The 18,542-nt window shown below is 44.3% G+C and overlaps 1 protein-coding gene across 1 annotated transcript in view; it reads right to left on the bottom strand.

The window, feature by feature from the left end:
- Positions 1–344: 344 nt before the first annotated feature.
- TM2D2 (TM2 domain containing 2) overlaps positions 345–18,542 on the bottom strand; it is a 74,930-nt gene continuing 56,732 nt past the window's right edge. The window contains exons 2-4 of the mRNA XM_086943739.1: positions 17,573–17,654; positions 12,285–12,400; positions 345–804 (exon numbers count right to left, since the gene is read on the bottom strand). Coding sequence (XP_086799865.1) covers positions 591–804; positions 12,285–12,400; positions 17,573–17,654 — 412 coding nt within the window. The 3' untranslated portion in view covers positions 345–590. The remainder of the gene's footprint in view (positions 805–12,284; positions 12,401–17,572; positions 17,655–18,542) is intronic.

Below are 18,542 nucleotides of genomic sequence, written 5' to 3' on the forward strand. Positions count from 1 at the left end.
CCTCCATCGTCTGCAGATGAGAATGACAATTGGATAACCGTAGGAAACGAAAAGAAAAGGTCATTATCAGTCAAGCCCACCAAGTAGTAAAGACTAAATGGAAGAGTGTAAAGCATTACCTATTGAAAACCATGGTATCCTATTGCTACTTTGCATTAAAAGCCGATTTTATAAAAAAAAACTTTCCTCATCAACAATCTTTTTTTCTGACAATTTTCCCCTAATGTTAATTATTGTAAAAATGTAAAGTTTGGTGGACAAAAGAAAGATACTATGTTCAGATTTATACTCGTGTCTTGACTAATTTTGATTGTCCTAGAAGAAAAGGAATCAGACACATGCGATAGAGTCATTTTCTATTTTCAATTTCGAACATTTACATTACTTGTGGAATTACATACAGTGCAAACAAAGTCCACAAAATGACCCCGCTTAGTCCAATTAAGAAACTGAAAGGTTGGCGATGAATGTCCCTAATTCTCTTCCACCAAGGTCCAGCTCTGGTGCAGAGAACAGGTACACAAGCTGCTGAAAATCACCAGTTACAGTCCACAAAACACTGATCCTTTATGTAGGTATGGCAGTGGCTTTCAGTAATAGGTGCACCAGTTACTGCCATCAATGGGCATTAGTCCTCCAGTGATCAGAAGAATGAGGTCGACAAACCACCAGATTCCCAGTCCTCCGAGGGTCAATAGCTTCCCCACCGCAGTGCCAGTGTGTCCAAGACAGAAACGGTCCACTCCAAAGCAGCCCAGGAAGAAGGAATAGAACAAGGTTGTAATGAAATAATGTCCGGTATATCTGCAGGAAACATGGAATAAAAAAAAAACCATTTAGTGGCCTAGGTGTAAATGAAAACATAAAACAGGTCTCGTCACATATAGTAATTCGTAATCTGTATGCAAGAAAAAAAAATGTCCCTTGTGTACATTTTCATAGGTTTCTGGAATAGGAGTTTTTATTACTGAAGCCTTTAACCGACTCAGGCTAACATTGCACAGATGTTCTTTTTTTTTGCTTTCTTAACCTCACTGGGCGTAACACTCTAATTTCCTAATTTTAAAGTAACAAATCTCAAACTAAAAAACATTACTTTAAGAAATCTTCATAAAGAAAATAAGCCAATAGGTCAGGGTTACTTGCAGTATTAGCACATTAGAGCTAAACACTTGAAAGGGAGCCTGCAGGAGCGGACAGAGAGGGCTATAGTTGTACACTTGCCCCTGATGCATTTCAATGCAGGCACTGATGTGGAGGGGGCAGCCACCAGCATTAATGTAAGAGATGATTACTCCACTAGACTGAGCCAGGATGCAATTGACAGTCTTCAGACGAAGACTGGTCGAAGAAAGACAGTGATGGAAGAGAGAAGCCCTAAAGCCCACTCTAGAAATATTGTTCGCAACAGGCATATTGGAGAGTTGCGCTGTCAAATGCCAGACCGAAAAAATATTCAAGGGAGGCGTTAAAAAGGAAAATAATTCTAGAGAAATCCAATCCAAAGTGAGCAGGTAAGTGAATTACAAAACATAACATCTGTTTATTTTCTGCTGCATAAGCCTGCAAAACATGTACATTTAACAAGTCACCACTGCAACAGACCAGAGAACAGCAATTAAAATCAGGGCATTACATTGAGCTTTGGTAAATGGTCATCAACACACCGTGCAAAGTAAGACTTTGTCAAATCGCGCCCTCTGTAGCCATACAAAATCCAAATAATACACCCTTTAGCCTTAACTGAAACATGTGATAATATACTACTAGCTCTAAATAGGCACAAACCTTTCTATACGCCCATACAAAAGGGCAGGTTTTGCTTATCCTGAAAAAAATACTATTAACCCTAGCACCTTCAAAACAACTGTTCAATCACTCATCTAGCATTCTTGAGCAAGGTCAAAGAAAAATAGAACTTACACCTTAACTTTCCACTTGGGAACAAAGAACATGAACCCATATGCACGAAAATCCGAAATTGCGATTCACAAATAGAGAATCCGTAGAAATCGCTATTGGGAATCGCAAAATGTAATATATGTAACCTGCATTTTCCTAATAGCAATTCCTGCAAATTTTCATTTGCAATTAGGATATCGCAAAAGTGTGATTTCCTAACAGGAAGTCGCAAAATTAACACATATAGGCCAATTCTGTTCCAGTGATATGATATCTGCTAGTGAACTTAGAATGATGTTAAAAAGGAAGGGAGTAATGATAGACCCTTGGAATACTTCTGCTGTTGTTCTGAGTGGTTTAGAGCTAAATGGAAGAAATTCTATGACAAGCACCCAGGACAAAAGATGTTATATAATCAATTTCAGGATGGTCCTTAAATCCCTGAGACATTAGGCCGTGTATCCTACAAGAAACTCAGCTGGCAGTGCACTTCAGGGGCAGAACAGCAGTCACCTCACTACATCTCCAGGCTGGAATCCTTGTCCCTAGTGCTTTGCTGGTGTTGTTCAGACCTTCCGGCACAACAACTTCTCTTCTTCAAGCAGTTGGTATGCGAGTTTCTTTTGTAGGCTGTTCCTCACTGGAGGGATATTTCCAACAGCCCTCCCTCCTCAATGATAGCTTTTTCTTCCATCAATCCTAAACTTATGTCATACTAACAGTATTGTTGCAGGACCTTCATATTTGTTTTTGATGGTAAATGGTGGCTATCTGCTAAAGATACAGTCCCTGGAACTCAGAAATCCACCCCATTCCACTTCTGTGGACCACCTGGTACCAGTTAGTGAGAAGTCCCTGGCACACTGACTGGCGTGAATCCTGAGCCCCTCTCGGTTTGTTACATCTAATTTCAGGGGAGTGAGTTTTCCTTCACTTTCACACTAGATACTCAGGAACTTAAATGTGTTCTGCAGAACTGACAGATGGAAGGTAGATGGTGGGTATTCCCTACCAGGCTCCTGTGCGACAAATGGCACACAAAGACCTGGACTTCCCTCACCCTACCATATATAGAGACCTTTGGTGAAGCCTGCAGCACAAGGGGGACAGAGCCCATCCTAAAATTTCTAATGGGGTTCTCTCTTCCTCCATTCTTTCACAGGAGCCTGGTCCACTTCAAAGGGCTTTCAGGAATGCTCTAGCTGTTACCTACATGTCTCCAGCCTCCACTTCGTGAACCCTCTTACAGATGAAATCCAAAATGGATTCCTTTGTTCTTGTAGTCATGCAAAGGCCACACCTTGCACCCTCACTCTTCCACCCAATCTCAGTGCAAACACCTTCCATGCCTCGCAGGGACATAACGGAGAAAGACGATAAAAGAAACTGGCGGAAACCCTTTTAGCAGGAATGGCTTCTCATACAGGAAAATGGCCCACTAAGGCATCTATAATCAACTGCTGCAACCTGGAGAGAGGGCAATAGTCACTCTCAAAAAGTAGGTTTGCACTTGGTAGGCTCCAGAACTCCACTCTATGACCCAGTCCTTGTCACAGACTCTCAGCACACGTGCATAATTCTTGCAGAGGTAAAAAATAAACCAAAAGATTCAGATATTTGCCATGGGGGAAATTAGATCAGAGACACACACTCCACAAGGTTATGCTGGAAAGTCGGTTGTCCTAACCCATAGTATCCAACTGAGCAGTTGCAATAATAAACGGGACAAAGAATTCACTTCCAACAACTCTATTTAATCCACACTAATGAATGACAGTTGGCTGCCTTGACCTCCCAGGATCAATGGCATAGTGAACATGTTACTACAAAAATCCCTAAAAGTAGCAGGGCTAACAATCTAGTTTACTCTAGTTAATGAGATTTTTGTATTAGGCGACTTTGTAATATTCACTTAAAGGTTGCCATGAAAAGTGCCACTGGGGTAGTCTCTTTACTCCTCTTTAACATCTGTAAGCAATTAAAAACAGATGCTAGTGCACAAACATCTTTGCAAATCAAAGCAAATGATGCTTACATTTACATGGGTTTCCCGGCGCGGCAGGTTTCTGGACCAGGGTCAGCGGACTCGATAATTCTCTCGCCTCGGTGCCCACTCTGATCAGCGATCACACTCGGCAACTCTGGGCATTAGCTTGCCTCATCTTCACTAACGGCCCCACCAGACCGCCGGGGATGCCTGGTCTCACCCTGGAGATACCCATTAAGGGACCATCTCTCAGGGAAGCCAGGAAGGGTTTCGCAGCGGTCGAAGCGCCTTGGGACCCTACCGGTAAGTAGTGCGCTATATAAATGCCAATACATTTACATTTACACATGGGATTGACGAGCCAACCAGAGAGTAAAAAAAGTCACCAAATGAGTTGACTAAATAGGTCAGTTCCGCTTGAAATCAGTAATGATTGCACGCACCCATTGCGCTTGATAAAAAGTTTGCTATTGACTTAGTCTGAGCACTGGATCTGGACTCTACAGGAAGTGTAACATTCCTTATACCCATTATGCGATCACTGGCCTATCCAGCTGATCACTCAAATGTCAGGGCCCAGAAGGATGGCCTAGCACAAACTCTTCTGGGCTTTGATTGGTGCAGACGGGCCCACTCTTGGCCTGGGAGTCGCTCGGGCCCTGAATGGCACATCTTGCCCAGCAGGAGTCCTTAATGCGCTTTACAGTAGTAAATAGCCTCTAAGCCCCACCTCCTCCGGCCACAAGAGCAGAGCCAGCTTGTAAATTGTGTGTCCCGCACCTTCTCAGAGCCCTGAGAGGCAGCCTTGCATCCTGTGCAGCAGGAGACCTTGATGCGCCTTATAGGGCTAAACAGCCTATAATCTCTGCCTCCTCCTTCCACCAGAGCAAAGTCAGCTGGGTCATTTAGTGTCCTAGGCCTTCTCAGAGCCCTGTGATAGTCTTGCGTCCTGGTGACTCAATATTGCCCTGTATCAAAAGTTAACTTACACAACTCGAGGGCACTATGTTTGCTAAACCGCAAGTCCACATATAATATTATGTGAATGAAATGCACCCATACATACTTTCTTTTTTCAATAGAGTACTCATATGCCTAAGATAGACCTGATATAAGATTGCATTGCGAACAGTAGAGTCCAAGTGTAAATCTAGGTTTTGGGAAGTTAAACAATGGGTGGATGCGAAGTATACTAGTTCTAACATGGATGGGAATATATTTAGCATCATCACCACAGCTTTAAAACAGCAGGGCAAACACAATAAAGACCCAGTTTGTGCTAAAATATTTTGTAGGGCTGCTGTTGATTCAAGGCTTATTGACGAGCCATATCGTAAGAAAATGGTTTGCTGGTTGAGGGGGGTTTAACCCTTCTTAAGCAGCAACCACAATTGTCAGGGTGAAGTCGCAAGCAAACCCTAATTTAACCTGTGCTCAGCCCTTGTGCAGCTTAGCACAGAACAGTCAGGCTTAACTCAGAGGCAATGTGTAAAGTATCTGTGCAACACATCAAACAGTAATGCTGTGTAAACACACCATAAAAGAATCCCACACTAGTTTTAAAAAAAAGTTTTTTTGAATAAAGCAAACATCAAACTTCCAATAAGTAGAACCCGAGATATGGAAGTTTAAAGATTTCAGTGAAAATCACACCAAAAAGTACAAAGGGCCAACTGTGGATATCTGGTCGCGCTGCACAGGGACAAAGTCGCAAGTTCAGGCCAACCTTGATGGAAAGGGGGCTGGCTACAAGGACCCAGTTAGGCCCACTGAACAAAGTACTTTGAATACTGAATTTATACACAGCAAAAATTACGGCAGTCGATTCTCAAAAGGTTTTTCATAAAACCACGATCTTCCTATGTTCAAAAAACCAAGGGAGATATAGCTGATCATCGTCCAGTAGCGTATCAAGGATACTGGTCTATAATTTGCCACTGGACATTTGGGGCCTTATTCTGTGAACATTACAGATAGAATATTTATGTCATTGCTACCCAAGTATCAGAATTTCGGATTATTGTCACTTACTTCGACTTTGGAAACATTTTAACGTAGAGCACGGACACGCTATACCTCGTCTTGATATATGAGGAACTTGGATGATTTTATTTACTTCTATTTTGGATATAAGTTGGCTTTGAGCACAGATATATTGTACCTCGTATTGTTATATGAGTAACTTGCTGCAACTTGACATTGTGACCGGGACCTGGACGATTGTCATCTATATCTCCCTTGGTTTTTTGAACATAGGAAGATCGTGGTTTTATGAAAAACCTTTTGATACAGATATTGAAGCCTTGAACAAGTGGCGTCAAAACACGTGTCGGCTGTACCATTTTTTTTTTTTTTAATATATTTTATTTCTTACAACATATCCCTGTATATTACAATGCTTTCAGCTGTAAACTTATACGAACCATCTCTTCAATCTTTCATTACAGTCACGTATTGTGGTGATACATTTAGAAACATTAGTCACATATTACATTGCACAGGGTTGATATTGAGGCGATACGGTTAGCATATTATAAACTTAATGAAGCTCTGTCTACCCGATCGTTGCTATGTTTGTTAAGAGTGTATTCCCACTGTACATGTCAGTGGGAGCTGTGTGATGGTAGTATCAAGTTCTCTGCTTTATGGTTCGTGTTTGCAGTAACAGTTGATGCTGTGTTTGTCAGCTGCGAGCAGTTTGCTATGTCTATAAGTAGCGAGGACTGCATGTGGTCCCTGGTCTGTGATTCGTGGTATGTTTGTGTCTTTCGGACAAGTCAGTCCCATCGTTGTTAACAGACCTTGGTCAAATGACACGATATTCCGGATGTTTCCGCATGTATGCATTATGCTCCAATTACATCCCAGGGTTTGAATGTGATATTCAAATTCTTATAATGCAAACAATCAAACAAACGTGTTGTGCGGTTAAGCCGTGTCGACACCAACTTCTAAAGATCCATCGTATATGAAGAATTATCAACCCATTAACAATATGGTTGAAATAGAGACTGGTGAATGGGGGGGGGCGGAGTAAGTAAAATGGAAAAGAAGAGGGCGGTGGGTGTAGGCAGTGGGGGCGTGTCTCTCTCTCTTGGCGTGTGTCTCAGGTGCGGCAGGCGTAATGTTTCTGGGGTGTGGGGAGCATGCAGGGGTCCGTCGCAACCGTGTTCCTGTTGTCGTAGGTCTCGTGCGTCGCTAGGGAAAAGCGGGATAAGCAGCAGTCTCGCCTCAGGGCGGGGGCATCACCTTTCGTCGGGAGCGTGGCGTATTATATGTCAGTATTAAGAACACTTGTTACTTAGGACATGATTCTCTCCCCCATCGCTGCTATGCACCCCCCGCCCCAGAAGAGGGGGGGGGGGGGGGGGGTTCAGGTGACTCCCTGGTCTATACATGCCTGGTGGAATGTTCCCAGTACTTCATCCCAGAGCTGTGCAATGGGGAATTTCCTGTGCCCCACTGTCTCTTCCCTATGTGGGACAATGCTTTCTGCCCTTGCCCAGTTATCAAACGAGGTATGCCAGTGTTTGAGGTGCGGAGGTTCATTGCGCTTCCAGCGTTTATTGAGAAGTCTTTTGGCCATAACCAGTCCCAGGTCCCAGAATCTGGAGAGAACTTTGTTGTTTTTCGTCCTTTTATAAAGGCCTAGCAAACATGTCTCCCATGTGTGCTGTAATTGCATGTCAGTCCCTTTTGCCAATATTGTTGTCACTGCGTGCCAGTATGTATGTATGTATCCTCAGGCAGCTCCACAGCATATGGAGGAGATCCGCGTTAGCTAGCAAGCATCTGGGGCACTCGGCGGTGGCCGTTGCAAAGTACTGGTTAATTTTATTCGGTGATAGGTATGCCCTATGCAATATATAGAACTGTATGAGTTTAAAGCGAGAGTTACGTGGAATATAGGTGGGACTTTTCAGTATCATTGTCCATTCCTTGTCTGTCCATTCTTTCCCTCTATCCACCGCCCATTTGTCTCGCAATGGCTGTAGAGTGACCTGTGTGTGCGACAATATGGCCTGTGCCAACCAGTGTATCACGTGCGACCCGTTCCCCATGACATGCAGGTATTGCACCAATTGGTGTGTTGGTAGTTCTTCCTTGATGTCACCCTATGCCTTCGTGTATGTGTGTATTATGGATGCGTGCTGCAAAAACTGTCCAGCCGGAAGGCCTGTGTCTTCTGCCAGTGTCCCAAAGGGTATCAGGGTACCATCCGCATATAGATCCGCCATGGTATCCACACCAATCCTCGTCCATTGATCCAGTGCAGCTTCCGTCACTACTCCTTCAGTCCGGGGAGTACCCAATAAAGGCAGGACCGGGGCATAGGGCTTTGTTTCGCGTGTTAACCGTAGGCTGCGAGTGTAGCATTTGTGGGCCACCACTAGGTGTAGCTGTTTCGGGCAAACAGTTTTGGTCAAAGGGTGAAATAACGCATGGATCTGCGCCAGGTTCAGCATTGTGGTGTCTGTGGCTGTGTCACCTAGGCACTTGCCACTTAGCCATCCGGCCGCCCGCTGCAGCTGCGCCGCAAGATAGTAAAGTTCATGGTTGGGGACTGCGAGGCCTCCAGTGTCTGTGGGTGCATAAAGTTTTGTCAACGCTACTCAGGGGTCGCCCCGTATGCCAGATAAGGCTCCAAGTCAGAGTTTCCAGCTCTCGAAAGACGCGGGTCGGGACATACACTAGGTTGTTGGAATAATAATATAGCAGCCTCAGCAGTATTATCATTTTAGTGAACGTCACTCGGCCGGGCACATTTAGCGGGAGGGTCTTCCAAAAGGCTATTTGTGCCTGTACAGAGGAGATTGCCCTCACCAGGTTGCCCTCTAGTACTTCAGTTGGGGACCTATAAATGTAAACAACCAGGTATCTGAACGTAGTCGGATACCAGGCGAGTCGAGTGCCACTTATGTTGATCTCGCTTTCTCGCGTGTTCGAGCTAAACAAGTATACCCCAGACTTTGTCCAGTTGACCCGGAGTCCCGACATTGCCTCAAAAGTGCCGAAGATGTCAGACAACGCTGGGGGTACATGAGTCAGGTCCCTAACATACAAGAGCAGGTCGCCTGCGTACAGCGAGACCGTGTGTACTCCATCCGCCAGCAGGATTCCCCATTCCGCTCCCCGAGTTCTCAATATTTCTGCCAAGGGTTCCATTGCGAGTGAGAAGAGCAATGGGGACAGCGGGCATCCTTGTCTGGTGCCGCGTTTGATTCTGCTGGATTCCGACAGCAGCCTGCCCGTGCGACAAGTCGGCTGTACCATTGCTGTAACAATCTGGCAACAGTGGTGAAGATCTATGTGCTGAACAAAGTGTTACATTTTTTCTTATGTTCTGTGTATTAAATAACCTTTTTTGACTGAAAATTAGTCAATTGTATACTTGCTTTAGCTGTGCTCTGTCATTGTTTTGTATACTTTAAATACTGGTTTGCAGAGTGTTGAAAGTTTTCGCGTCAGAGATGCATCACACAGCAGAGGCGATCTGTCGGGACAGAGGTCAGCCAAGCTGTGATGCAGAGTCCAGAGTTGTCATCGAGGCTGCTATCGAAAAGAGATGCAAGGACCTGCGCCAAGGATGCGTCGCACAGCGGCGGTTCTGTAGGGGCCACAAAGGCAATGTAGGTCCCTGCGACAGGTCCAATCCACACAGCAGCGGCGCTTCATCGGTTCTCCTTGGGGCTGTGCTGCACAGCAAAGAAGATGGATATGTACCGCTGGGTCCACAGAGGCTGCAGAGCACTTTAGGCCCACTTCCAAGGGTCCAGGCCTGGGGTGGCACCAATTGACAAGGTAGACTCACAAATGGAAGAGTCCAGATGCTGAGTTTATGGTTGTTTGAGTGTTCTGTCCCTGAGGATCAAGTCAGGAGGTCAGCCAACTAGCACTTGGAGTCACTTTGGGGTCCTGGGTTTAACAGACGCAGGTCAGTCCTTCTCATCCAGAAAAAAATGGCAGGAGGTCAGCAGAGCAGCAGTCTAGCAAAGTGGCAGCCCCTTCAGCACAGCAGTCCTTCCTGGGGAAGTGTCCACAGGTCCAGAAGTATACTGAAAAGTGGTGTCTGAGGTCCAATATTTTGTACCTGGTACCCTTTCTCTTGAAGGTGGGAGAAGCTTCTAGAGGTTTCCTTTTGACGTCCACAGGAGTTTTGCCTTCCCTATCCTGGCTCCACACTAACTACAGGGGGTACGCAGCCCTTTGTGTGGAGGCAGGGCACAGCCTACTCAAGTGTAAGTTTGGCTGGGCCCAGCTCTGCTCACCCATCCTGCCAGGAATGGGCCATCCAGGCAACCTATGCTTGCTCTCTATTATGTGTGGCTGTCTAGGTGAAATATACAACGCCCAACTCTCAGCTACACCCAGTCATGTGACCCAGGGACAGACTATAGGTACTTCGTGGCTAAGGCAGTAAAATGCCAACTTTCTAAAAGTGGCATTTTCAAAATTGTAATTTGAGTTCCAACATTACCATGAAAGAGGATTTTTTCATTCCAATTCCAAAGACACCCGACATGAACTGGTTACTTTCCTCCACTTGAAAATGACAGCCTATTAAATGTAATAAGGTTCACTACCAGAACATGTTAAACTTAAAAGTATATGTCCAGATTTTTAAATACACTGCACCCTGGCATCCAGGGCCTGCCCTAGGGGTGACTTGTATGTAATAAAAAGGAGGTATTAGGCCTAGCAAAAGGTTTCTTTTGCCAGGTCGAAATGGCAGTTTAAAACTGCTCACACAGGGTACAATGGCAGGCCTGAGACAAGTTTAGAAGGGCTACTGAAGTAGGTAGCACAATCAGTGCAGCAGGCCCTCTAGTAGCACTTAATTTACGGGTCCTGGGTACATGTGGCACTTACTACCTTACCAGGGATTTTTAAGAAAATTAAATATGCCAATTGGGGATAAGCAAATGTGGCCAGCTTTTAAGCACATGCAATTTACCACTGGTTAGCAGAGGTAAAGTACGCAGTCCTAAGGCCAGCAAACACAAGATCATCAACAAAAAATAAATAAAAAGGGCGGCAAAAGGTTTAGTGGGAAGACCACCCTAAGGCTGACAGATCCAAGACAAATGTTACAGTTAGAATATTGAATTTTAAAACGAAAAAAACTAAAAAATCGTTTGCAAGTCTGTTTGGAGGAAGCTGGACAGTTACCATTTTGATGAAACAAAACTCTTAAAAATGAATCTCTCATAATTTCCTTAGAACTGTTCAACTTCAAAACATTGCACAACTAATCGCAACATCGTCTGGCTACATTTCTAAAAATAAATCCCTAGACAACTGCTGTGGAAACACATTTCCATAAAATCTTGCACCTTAAAGACATAAAAAAACACAAGCATTGGAAAGTTCAATAGTCCCGGCATTGGCTGCAGTTTTTGGGATTTTTTAATGCCTGTTTTGAGTGGTAATTATTTTTTGTAGAACATTATTGCTGGAGAAGCCGTCAAGCAGTTACCAATAAGAAAGGAAATGTCTAACATCCAATGCATATTTTACTGTATTAAAACACACACAGAGAGCCATAGCAGCCACAGAAGGAACTACTTTCTGCAAGGATGTGCTCATTATGAAAGAGCAGAATTCCGTCACTCACAGATAAGTTAGCCAATGGACAAAGCGGATTGACTCATTGTCCCCAAGAGAGAGATATAGCGAGATATAGAGTCAGAGAGATATAGAGACATATATAGAGTCAGAGAGATATAGAGTCAGAGAGATATAGAAATAGAGAGAGAATATATATTATATATTCAACCCCTCCCGGTCGGGAAATAAAGACTGCACACACCGGAATCTTCAATTCAAGAAGGCAACTTTACTCGCACAGACGCGTTACGGAAGCCACGCTTGAAGATTCCCGTGTGTGCAGTCTTTATTTCCCACCCGGGACAGGGAGGGGTTGAGCTTGCTTATTGGAAGCGCGAGGCTCCGACGCGCTTGGACTGCACCCACCGAAAAGAGTGCCACGTACTTTGGGGCAGAGAGCGAATATATATATATATATATATATATATATATATATATATATATATATATATATCTAATCCAGACAACCACTCTCTATAAACTGAAATCTTAAGAATGGAAAACCAGCACTTAAGTTAACAAAAACATGTTTTTAAAGAACCGCTTAACCCTAGGAGTAATCCTACCAAGTGCAAGTTGTAAATGGTATTCCTCTTGCTGTAAGATGTTTTGCACAGTTAAATGACTTTTTTCCTTTTGAATAGAAAATACTGAAATGTGAAACAAAACACAGAAAAGGGGCCATTGGCACTTCTGAATTACACTGAGGTGATGGTGCGTGGTGGAAAGGGGCAATGCGTACAGAAGCAGAGAATGTGGTCACAAAAAGTCTGAACTAGTTACTCACTTGATGCAAGGTACATTGTCCCTTCTAAATGTGCGTGGACCAGCACACTCAATCCCATCCAACGCCTTACAAGGTACTTCAGTGCGCTCTACTTCTTTATATTCTTGACCACCAAACTGTGACAAAGCGGATTAAAAAAAAGCATATCAATTGAAAAAAAATCACATCTGTTGAGCACTACTGTGATATTTGTGGCATTCCACTGTTGATTTCAAACAAAAGGATTAACTTTTGAATGACAAGTACTTTTAACCATGCAACACTATCCAGCAAGCATTGGTAAAAACCAACTGGTCCCTCCCATCTTGGAATGAATTTGTAAAATATTACAAAAATGCACTTAAACATAAAGGCTACAAAGTAACATGCATCAGCAGCAGCCATCTTTCGATGCATTTGGTTTTCTCTTAATAAATCTGGTTCAAAGATGGCCACTGTGCTTACTTGAACACAGATGCCGGACACCTTTGCATGTTATTTGTTAAAATTTACAAAAACCCATTTATAGATTACTGCTGCATGTGCATGGCCATGTTGGGACGGGAAGAACCTGATTTTAAAGATGGCCGCCTGGCGAGTGGAGACAAGTGGGCAGAAAAATAGCAAAAAAAATATTGTAGAGTGTAAAGAGGGATCTAATGCCGGGGGAGTGGTGACAGGACAGGGAAGAAATGGACACATCATACAAACAAAAACACTGAGGTCGAAATGCTCCAGTCAGGGACAAACAGAAAAGTGGGGGAGAAAGTTATTAAATTAATAACATGGAAGTGATGCAGGCAACAAAGCTATCCAATAATGAGGAAGGGGATGACCCACAGCCCACTCCAAGTATATGTAATGTATTAGAAATAACAGGTCTACCAATCAATCAAGCATTTGTATAGCGCACTACTCACCCGGAGGGTCTCAAGGCGCTGGGAGGGGGAGAGGGGGGGGGGGGGGGGTCCGCTACTGCTCGAACAGCCAGGTCTTGAGCTGCTTCCTGAAGGCGAGGTGGTCTTGGGTCAGGCGGAGGTGGGTCGGGAGGGAGTTCCAGGTCATGGCGGCCAGGTAGGAGAAGGACCTTCCTCCTGTGGTGGCTCTTCCGATGCAGGGGACGGCGGCGAGGGCGTGGTTGGTCGATCGAAGCTGGCGTGTGGGAGTGTAGAAGTTGAGGCGGCTGTTGAGGTATCTTGGGCCTTGGTTGTGGAGAGCTTTGTGTGCGTGGGTGAGGAGACGGAAGATTATTCTCTTGTTGACTGGGAGCCAGTGCAGGTCTCTTAGGTGTCCGGAAATGTGGCTGTGTCTGGGGATGTCGAGGAGGAGTCTTGCTGAGGCGTTCTGGATCCGCTGGAGTCTCCTCTGGAGTTTGGCGGTGGTTCCGGCGTAGAGGGAGTTGCCGTAGTCCAGTCGTCTGGTGACGAGGGCCTGGGTGACCATCTTCCTGGTCTCGGAGGGGATCCACCTGAAGATCTTACGTAGCATGCGCAGGATGTTGAAGCACGACGAGGAGACAGCGTTGACTTGTCTGGTCATGGAGAGGGAGGAGTCCAGGATGAAGCCCAGGTTGCGTGCGTGGTCTGTGTGTTTGGGTGCGCTGCCCATGGTGGTGGGCCACCATGAGTCATCCCAGGCGGAGGGTGACGGGCCTAGGATGAGGACTTCCGTCTTGTCGGAGTTCAGTTTCAGGCGGTTGTTCATCATCCACTCGGCTACGTCTGTCATCCCTTCGTGTAGGTTGGCTCTGGCGGTGGCGGGGTCGCTGGTGAGGGAGAGGATCAGCTGGGTGTCGTCGGCGTAAGAGATGATGTTGAGGTTGTGTTGGCGTGCAATGGCCGCAAGGGGGGTCATGTAGACGTTGAAGAGGGTAGGGCTGAGCAAGGAGCCTTGAGGAACGCCGCAGATGACTTCGGTGGCTTCTGATCTGAACGGGAGGAGGCGGACTCTGTGTCCTTCCGGCGGGGAAGGAAACGATCCAATCTAGTGCCTTCTCTTGGATTCCGACGTTGCTGAGGCGCTGCACTAGGGTGCGGTGGCAGACGGTGTTGAATGCCGCGGAGAGGTCCAGGAGGATGAGGGCCGCAGTTTCTCCGTTGTCGAGCAGGGCTCGGATGTCATCAGTGGCTGCGATGAGGGCGGTCTCGGTGCTGTGGTTGGCCCGGAAGCCGGACTGCGAGAGGCCGAGGGATCCGTTCTTCTCGAGGAAGGCAGCAAGCTGCTTGTTGACGGTCTTCTCGATGACTTTGGCCGGGAACGGGAGGAGCGAGATGGGGCGGTAGTTTTTGAGTTCGGTGGGGTCCGCTGATAAAGCGGTTGCTAACTAAAAAGAAAGAATGAGATCCTTGCACACTGTGCTTCTACTATGTAATGTAGACTTGCGTCAAGGGATAAACGTTCTGTGCAGAATACTGAGTCTAGGGCATGGTATTCAAATATTCTTTTATGTTCCACTGACATGCTAAAAAACGGACATGCTCAAAAAGACTAAGTTGCCAGAGTAAATAGCCTCCTCATTCACAGAATTCGGTTTGGTGGAATTACTTTTATGATAACTGAAAATCCAGAAGAATGCTTACTTTTTCTGCATCTGTAAATGAAAGGAGAGTTAGGTGGATGTTTTCGGGGTGCACTGCAAACTGCAGCCCCCAACTATAATATAACACAAAAAAGGGGATCTATGTTTTGAAAAAACAAGTCATGCAAATACACTTTTCTGCATCATTTATTTATGTGACGTTTTTCACCTGGGGTACTCTCAGGAACCCACAACAGTTGCAGTTTTGCCAAAGTAGTCTGGCATTCTTTGACGTTTTCCACCCGGGGTACTCTCAGGAACCCACAACAGTTGTAGTTTTGCCAAAGTAGTCTGGCATTCTTTTTAAACCAAATAGAACCCAAATCTTTTTGAATCCTAAAAAACATTTTGACACTGAAAAAAATGGTTTTCTGATTCACACCCCTATGGTGATGGGACAGCACTTAGTGAAATAATACGGAAATAATGTTCCAAAGCCTTACATTTGCCACATCATAAAGACAATCCCCTTCAAATTCTGCGTAGAACTACAATAGGAGTAGTAAAAAATACTGCTTATGCACATACCAGATTCAAAACTGACAAAGGATTAGAAATATAACAAGCTTTGGATAGGCCTATGATGCAATTCATAAACAAGATATGAATGACAGCACTCAGAGCATTCCATGGATGCAAGTAGACATCCATATTCTAAGACTGGAATAAGTCAATCAATGAGAAGTTGCAAATGACTGTAGTCACTATTTGATGAACACTACAATGTTTTTCCAGACCACTCAACTCTTCCTGATTTGCAGGGTGTCATCAGCCTGGTAATCATTTTTTCATTTCAAGCATGCCAAATGCTTCCCATTGACATCAACGGAATCATCCATACTAACACCTGCCTTCGCCCTTCAAAAAAAAACACGATGCTCCCCTTTTATTAAATTCACACCTCCCTCCTCCACTCTCCTTCCCCAGAAATATAGTAGATTCAGAGGTTTTTGTAACTATGAATACACAATGAAAAGCTCATTAGTTTAGAAACCAAATTATTATGATTTTCTGAAAACCCAATTCCAGAGCAGGTTTAAATGCAATTATCTTGCAGCCCAGAGAACCTCTGGCTTCACAGACTTGGAGTAATTTTTCCTGTTACTAAAGTCCAAGTAGCTGTAGTGCAACCAAGCTCACACTCTATCTGGATCTAGCAGACTTTATATTTGTCCGATTATGGTGGCGGTACAGAGAGCCAAGTTCAGTCTATTCACCTCAGCAAAAGAGAAAGCGCATGGCCAACAAAGGCAGCTGTCGGAACTCAGACTGACTTCAACAACTGTTTCCTTATTTTTCCGTACAACACAAGTCTCATCCTGTAGTTTCCATAACATCCTTTCATAGGAGGCCATCTTTATTGTTTACTCCAACCGATTTCTGTAGATCTGAGCCACTCCCATCCTAGCCCCTCCTTTTATGCAGTTGACCCTCAAGGCTCCCTTCAACATCAAGCAGTGGAAGTACTACCAACATAGAATTATCATTACAGCATATGACACAATGGAAAATGTCCCTTGACTAAGGAGAATTGAATATAATACTAATCAAATTAAATAGGTCCCTCAAAAGAATGGTTTCCTAGCCTTAAAGAAGATTGGTGCTCAGTTAATGGCAAAACCAATAACAAAGCTCCAACTTTTTGTCAGCAGGTAAAGTTATTTACACAACAATGAATTAAACCAAAGTATTTCGGCAACACCCAGAAAGGATACAAGAGATTTTGCAAGTCAGTGAACAGACTGTTATACTACCTTCAAAATATGCACATAAGGATTGGCATGCAAATTTAAAAGAAGAAAAAAAAGTGACCATGCCCAAACAATAAATGTGATTTGGCTGAGAATGTTCTGTTTTGCTGGCTTCTGTAGATTCTGTGAAGGAATGTGATGGCAAAGGCCTAGGTGGTCCTCTTGATTGAAACTTAATAGTTAAACTCAGAGTAGAACTAGAACAAAGGAAAAACAGCTTCAAAGCTGTCAAACGTCTCCTGTGGAACTAGCAACTCTTAAACAACAAAATAAGATTATTGACCTGATTTAGAGTCCGGAGGACAGGTACTCCATCACAAATGGGATAGATATCCTGTCCCCTTTAATACAAGTCAAGCATATAAGTGCATTATATCCTAATGCACTGTACTAAGGCAGACAGGCTATCTGTCACCTTTGTGATGGAGTATGGGTCCGCCACAGCTCAGGTAGGCAGAATAAGATCATACAGGTTGCCGCCAGTTCAAGGTCAGGACCCAAACTGCCAAAATGCACGTCCCGCAAACAATCCATGGTGTCTTATGAGACCTATTCCAAATAATATGCAGAAGCCGCTCTGGCTAAGATCATAGGAAGGATGGATCAACGTGGGAGGATGAACTTTCCTCGCAGGATGTCAGTTGCCAACATAAGCACGTGGTCGAGTAGGAGATGATAAATTAAACTGCTGATTAGTGAAACCTTTTTTTAATGGTGCACTAGATTTTAAGTACCAGATCTTTAATTCTGCCCCTTATAGAAACCTCAGAGATAGCACGTTTGACCAGGCTGATATTTACACCGCAAGATGTGCACTGTACTATTCACCCAACAGATCCAGCCAGCCTGTTCACAAACAATCTAAAAAATTTAAGAAAGCAGCCATAATCATAAAACATTAGCAATTAAAAGTCAATCTACCTCATTCCTCTTAAGACTCATAGCAGGTATTAAGGGACAATTGAGCTTTCAGTGCTTACCTTTTTACATCCATGTTCAAGTTCATCTGTTTTATTTCCATGATGATCTACTGGAGCATCGCATTCAATAAATTCTTCAGGCCTGCAGTAGTTAAAAGATAAAACAGGAACAGGATAAGCATTTCAGCATGAGTCTTACAGAGGACAAACCCGGTGTATTGCAGGAACACAACTAGGTCAACAGCAAAACATGCTCAGGGACCATTCTCGGTCAGGCCCAGAGGCTCAGATCATGCATTTCACTCTTCATTTATTTTGCTCAGAAACCTATTTTTATGAACATTACAAACATTACAACAGCATAAGACTAGAAGTCCCAGGAGTCCAAGCTGAAGAACAAATGTCCACCAATCAGGGATACCGACCATCACATAAGAATATCCACAAGTTAAGCACTTCCTCTTTCTTTTTTTCACTAATCAACAGCTAGAATAGTACTTTTCCTTGTGGAGCTTCTTGTTGATAAATATAAAAGCTGTGTGTGTCTTTGTACGAGTGTGACTCGTGTAGTATCGCCCTGCTTCATGGGGAGAGGAATTTTATTCATTTTCATGCTAACAGTTTTCCCTCATTGACTGTATTTTTTCTTTAACATAGTCGCAGGTAGCACAGATGCAGGACTGGTGGCACAAGGGGGTCTCTTCAGAGATCCCTTCATGAAAGAAAATCAGTAAGTTCATGACCACATTTTCCCTATTGGAGAAGGTCCAACAGTCCAGGAAGAGGGTTTTCAGCATAAAGGATTTTAGAGGGGCCAGCAGAGGCTGGGGGCACTTGACAAGCAGCAGTTACTTTCCAGCCTCCCAGGAATACCATAAACGAGGCTGTGCCAATGCTAGAATATATTCTTAGGTTTCTTTCTGACGACGGATGCAGGACAGGGACATGGAGGACAGATCTTCTGGGTGAAAAGACAAACTCTTTCCGGCCAAAAAGAAAGAAAGGGGCCTTTGTCCAGTTATGAATTTGA

Source organism: Lissotriton vulgaris, chromosome 11 (assembly GCF_964263255.1).
Source record: "Lissotriton vulgaris chromosome 11, aLisVul1.2, whole genome shotgun sequence".
Classification (NCBI taxonomy): domain Eukaryota; kingdom Metazoa; phylum Chordata; class Amphibia; order Caudata; family Salamandridae; genus Lissotriton; species Lissotriton vulgaris.